Source organism: Procambarus clarkii, chromosome 1 (genome assembly GCF_040958095.1).
Source record: "Procambarus clarkii isolate CNS0578487 chromosome 1, FALCON_Pclarkii_2.0, whole genome shotgun sequence".
NCBI classification, from domain to species: domain Eukaryota; kingdom Metazoa; phylum Arthropoda; class Malacostraca; order Decapoda; family Cambaridae; genus Procambarus; species Procambarus clarkii.
The window spans coordinates 19,994,298-20,000,332 of NC_091150.1; the positions used below are offsets into that span (position 1 = coordinate 19,994,298).

The window sequence follows — 6,035 nt, forward strand, 5'->3', positions numbered from 1 at the left end:
GTAATCATTGTCTGGGTATTGCATTGAGCATCTGACTGAGTGTTGAGTATTTGGCACTTAAAGTGTGCACTGTAAATTGCATAAATTAAGAATACAATTTTCAAGATAATGATAATTTAATATCAGCAGAAAACTGTGTTGATAATTGTAGATGTGACGTTTAGTTGCTGGGTTTGGTCATTAACAGTGCATGTTGCTCAAAGCAATAATATGCATGTTTAAATGTAAATGCTGACAATCAATGGCAGCTTTTCAAACACAATATTTGTGCTGAGACTATTTATTTTATAGTCCAAAGAATTGCAAATTATTTCATTGGCTAGATCTTTTTTTTAAGATGAAAGGCATGTAAATTTTCTCCTTTTATATATTTTTAGCAGTGATCACATACTGAGCATCGCATACACATACTGAGCATCTTAACATTCGTATACATTCTAAAATTCAGAACTTGGGAATGTTGCTCCACGTTTTGATTCTGCCCCCTAGTGACTAGAATGTCAGAAGGTATTACAGACGAAGACCTTAGTCAAAGTTTACCAGACATACTTTTCACTTAATTTTAAATTTACAAACAATTGTAGAGGGAAAAATGATAGTTGCTGCCTTAGATATGCCACATGCCATCAATGTTTTTGTGCAATGTGCATGTTAATATTGTGATTAGTTTGTGCTTGATTCTTGTGCCTTGCATTGGCATGAGTTTTCTTTGCTATTGTATTACTGTGTCAAGAAAATGAAGTTCCAGCTTGCACTGGTATGGCTTTTAAAAAGATTTCTGCTTGAATTGCCCCAAACTTAGTGAATAGTTACTAAGGCTTACATTTAATCAGGCAGTATATTCAATAGTGGTTATATAAAAACTTTGGCGACATCATATCCATCTTAATGAACACTAACTGGAATATTTTAAATGGTGGGAGAGTGACTTGACTTAGTTCTTTTGTAATTGCTCTGCAGTTTTTAATTTAAATTGTTAGGGGGGTCCTAGACTTCATCATAACAGCTACTATTTCCCCATTACCTTGTCCCTCAATCTTCAAATTAGTCTTCACTTGCCCAGATGAAGGTTTTAGAAATTATACTTGATTATTATTTGTGAAAAGTGTCGCCCAGTTATTGGGGCTGCATTCTTTATTTATGTATCCTTAACCGGTTCTACCCTTGACATCGTGCTATTCCTCGGTTTGTCTACTGGTAGAATTTGGACTGCCTTTGCAATCACCTGTTTGCAGGAAACTAAAACAAAATTGGTTTAATAAAACAAGTGTATTTTCACTACAGGATAATTTGATCTACTTAATAAAAAAGAGCAATGTGGGGATTCCCAGACAATCCTTAACTCGCTGGACCATGATACTAAGTAATTGAACCTGGGATACTACTAAATCCACTAGGTTTAGATGAACCAAGTTGATTCTGGAGATCAGTGTACCCACAGCCAGGCTCTCCATGCCAGCAATTTCTCTAGCTTTGGATGGGGCTGTTAGTGTGCAACAATATTTCACTCAAAGAGAACAGTATTGCCTGCCTTTAGTATCATCATTGGTATAGCATCTCTTGTTTGGTTCTTTTTATCCAACCTGTCATTTTTCATGCAGTTGTGACAGCAACTTTGTGGTCTTTAAAAGCAGGGTATTCTGATGTGATTACTGAAAAAAGCAATGTAAAAGATTTGAGTTTCATATTTCTTTGATTTCGTTTTTTCCATAATTGTAACGGCCCATTAAACCTTTTATTTTCCTCTATATGTCTGTGTCCTCCATATTGTCTACTCATGAAAGTCATTTGCAAAGGATTATACAGTACAGTGGTACTTTCGTTTAGCATCTTTGGGAACGCATTAGAACTGTAATCTGTTCCCAGTACACCAAAAAATCCTTAACCAAAACAAATCTCCCCACAAAAAATAATGTAAACTGAATTAATCCGCTGCGCACACCCAAAAACATTAACTTAAAGAAGACAATGAGTATTATTCCATGTAACTTATTACTATACTTTACCTTTATTAAGGACTTGTTGGTGTATGGAAGATGGGGGTGGGTAGCAGAAGTGGTGTTAGTGTTTTGAAGGGAGTCCCCTTCCATTATAACATCAGGCAGTGATGACATTTCTGGGGTACTATTTTGCCTGCATACCACTAGGACCTGGCTGTGGCTCACTGCTTGCTTGTCTTACCAAGAATCTGAATACACTTGTTTTCCTTGTTTTAACACAGGGAAACTCATAGTTTTTAACTGTTTTTTCCCTATCTCTGTAACGAGACATCAGTCATTAAAATGGTTAATGCAACAGCCACCTACGGTTATATCTGGGTGACACTGTTCAACATTTTGCAGTTCCAATACTGCACATTTTTTTTAATGAGGAAGGGACATTCTCTACTGCCTCCTCCCCTGAAGAAATTTCCTCGGTTCTCTCTTGTTGCTATTCCTTGTTAAGGGCTAAGAGTTCACTGGTCAGTTCTTCGCCATGTTCCTCCACATGAGCACCATCCAGCCTAGCTAGTTGAGCAACCCTCATACCATTTTAATGTTTACGAATGATTTCTTGGTTTTCCTTCGACATTCTCACAACTATTTTCTTAAGTTGAACTTTACCACTGATTTTCTTGAGACCCCATGATGTGATATATAATAACTCGTGTTCTGAAAGCAGGAAAAACAACGAAATTCTTAAAAAAAAATTAAAGCGCAGTCTTCACTGTGGGATACACTGGTAAACAGTGTGCCTCGCCCCCCAGCACCACGTGCTCGTTCGACCCATACACTTATCGACAGCCGTCGTATTCCAAGGAAAATGTCGTACACCAATTCAAATTTTACGATGAATTTGATGTATACCCAAAAACAAATCATACTCTAGGGCAGTTGTAAACCAAAGTACCACGGTACTGTGTATTCTTGTCCATGTCTGATATGAGGACAAGGAAAAGTACCCTCGGGAACAACTTTTCACTAAATTTGGAAATTACTTTGTAGACTATTACTCTGGATTCTGTTCATTAAGAAGTTGATCCACCTCCCTCTTTTGGCCAGTAATTTCTTTTGCACACATTGTGTAAACTACTGCCATAGTTACATTAGTTGAAAGCCTTTGCAAAATCTGCGTATATTACGTTGTTTTCTTCCATGGCATACATATATTGAGAATTGTGGTTCTGTGGGTTAAGGCGTGTGGCTGGGTCTGACCTGGTCAGGTATCATACCAGCGTCATACCTGCATAACAAGGTCATACCAGGCGTGGTATGACCTGAGGCCCGGGTCATACATAAGTCCCCAGCATTGCTCCAATTGATTTTCTTCTTGATACTGTATATCATGCTAATGTGATTTTCTTGTCTATGAATACTCATGGGAAGGGAAGCCTTATATCTGGATTTTTTTGGTGCAAAAGTTTGCAAATTTGAGCATTAGTACTTTTATGTATCCTGTGGTACACTATTCCTGCCCCCCCCCCCTTCCTAGTGTTAATGAGGTTCTACTACAGTACTAGCCTTTAGCACTGGTTATCTTCCTGAATTGGTTGACTGAGAGTATCTTGCAGGATGTGGCCCAATGAACATTACCACATTTCCAGAGTTTGTTTTTTCTGAACCATTATTTTTGTTCTCTCATTGCCCTTCCCATATGTGGCTCCACCATTGCCCTTCCCATACGTGGCTCCACCATTGCCCTTCCCATAAGTGGCTCCACCATTGCCCTTCCCATATGTGGCTCCACCATTGCCCTTCCCATATGTGGCTCCACCATTGCCCTTCCCATATGTGGCTCCACCATTGCCCTTCCCATATGTGGCTCCACCGTTGCCCTTCCCATATGTGGCTCCACCGTTGCCCTTCCCATATGTGGCTCCACCATTGCCCTTCCCATATGTGGCTCCACCATTGCCCTTCCCATATGTGGCTCCACCGTTGCCCTTCCCATATGTGGCTCCACCATTGCCCTTCCCATATGTGGCTCCACCATTGCCCTTCCCATATGTGGCTCCACCATTGCCCTTCCCATATGTGGCTCCACCATTGCCCTTCCCATATGTGGCTCCACCGTTGCCCTTCCCATATGTGGCTCCACCATTGCCCTTCCCATATGTGGCTCCACCATTGCCCTTCCCATATGTGGCTCCACCATTGCCCTTCCCATATGTGGCTCCACCGTTGCCCTTCCCATATGTGGCTCCACCATTGCCCTTCCCATATGTGGCTCCACCATTGCCCTTCCCATATGTGGCTCCACCATTGCCCTTCCCATATGTGGCTCCACCATGGTCCTCTTATATATAGCTCCAGTGCCCTTCCCATATGTGGCTCCACCATTGCCCTTCCCATATGTGGCTCCACCATTGCCCTTCCCATATGTGGCTCCACCGTTGCCCTTCCCATATGTGGCTCCACCGTTGCCCTTCCCATATGTGGCTCCACCATTGCCCTTCCCATATGTGGCTCCACCATTGCCCTTCCCATATGTGGCTCCACTGTTGCCCTTCCCATATGTGGCTCCACCGTTGCCCTTCCCATATGTGGCTCCACCGTTGCCCTTCCCATATGTGGCTCCACCATTGCCCTTCCCATATGTGGCTCCACCGTTGCCCTTCCCATATGTGGCTCCACCGTTGCCCTTCCCATATGTGGCTCCACCGTTGCCCTTCCCATATGTGGCTCCACCATTGCCCTTCCCATATGTGGCTCCACCGTTGCCCTTCCCATATGTGGCTCCACCGTTGCCCTTCCCATATGTGGCTCCACCATTGCCCTTCCCATATGTGGCTCCACCATTGCCCTTCCCATATGTGGCTCCACCGTTGCCCTTCCCATATGTGGCTCCACCGTTGCCCTTCCCATATGTGGCTCCACCGTTGCCCTTCCCATATGTGGCTCCACCGTTGCCCTTCCCATATGTGGCTCCACCGTTGCCCTTCCCATATGTGGCTCCACCGTTGCCCTTCCCATATGTGGCTCCACCGTTGCCCTTCCCATATGTGGCTCCACCATTGCCCTTCCCATATGTGGCTCCACCATGGTCCTCTTATATATAGCTCCAGTGCCCTTCCCATGTATAGAACATTTATTAAAATTTCTGTAATCTGATAAACTTGGAATGTAGAAACTTTGGTTTAGGAACAGACTATAAATAAGTACCGGTAATTTTTTGTTCTTTACATATTCCAAATTGGGATGGAGATAAACATGTGGCAATACAGTATTTAAATTTTGCAGGTCTGCAATTTTAACATTTTGTGTGTAAATTCAGTGGTCAATTCTTTGATGTTGCAAAAGGTAATGTGTTGTAATTCAGCCCCAGTTGTAGCTTCCAATAATATGTCCTCCAGTAAGAAATGCTGTACAAATGTTTGTATAGGGTGTCGAGTCTTTTAGTAGAAAGCATATCATTCACCTTCAACTTTATATGTAAACAGTTTGTGCACCTTACACAGTCCTTATTAAAGCTTATACTGTATAATGACTGCTGCCTTTATTGAAAGTCCTGCTATCCTTGCAGTCATGTACACAGTTGCAAGTATTACTTGCTTGCACACTTTCTTATATGTTTATTGGCAATTTATGCCTACCTTTCTCACAAGGATGGTGCCTCTTGTTAAATCATTTACAATCTTAACCACTACAGTAAAGGCTAATTCAACCCCCCCCCTACTAAAAACGTGCAATAATGTCCAAATGTTTCTGGTTACGGGTGGGATGACATCCACTGATGGTGATGGTTTGTCATTTTCCTGATCAAACATTGCTGCTTTATCTGACATTTTTGTACAGGCTAGCTTTATGCACTTTTACGTAAGTTACTTTACCACAATAACAAATATTGGTGTATGAAAACTTGAACAGTGCTTTCGTGAGCGTGGAGTCTTATTTAATGTTAGACATCCTGTAGTGATTCATAGTGTTGCCGCCACTTAATGATCTCACGGATACTGTTACAAAGAGGCGCCATTAGATGCCTGGCCCATCTCCCAAAAGTTAATTCCTTACTCAGATTTCTATCCTGTCAATCAGTGCAATCCACAGTATTGACTG

The 6,035-nt window shown here is 42.0% G+C and overlaps 1 protein-coding gene across 1 annotated transcript; it reads right to left on the bottom strand.

The window, feature by feature from the left end:
* Positions 1-3,568: 3,568 nt before the first annotated feature.
* Positions 3,569-5,764, bottom strand: LOC123758425 (uncharacterized transmembrane protein DDB_G0289901-like). Its single transcript, XM_069321096.1, has 3 exons — positions 5,693-5,764; positions 4,246-4,998; positions 3,569-4,192 (listed from the first exon to the last, which is right to left on the bottom strand). The coding sequence occupies exons 1-3, from the start codon at positions 5,762-5,764 to the stop codon at positions 3,569-3,571; spliced, it is 1,449 nt and encodes a 482-aa protein (XP_069177197.1).
* Positions 5,765-6,035: the final 271 nt, after the last annotated feature.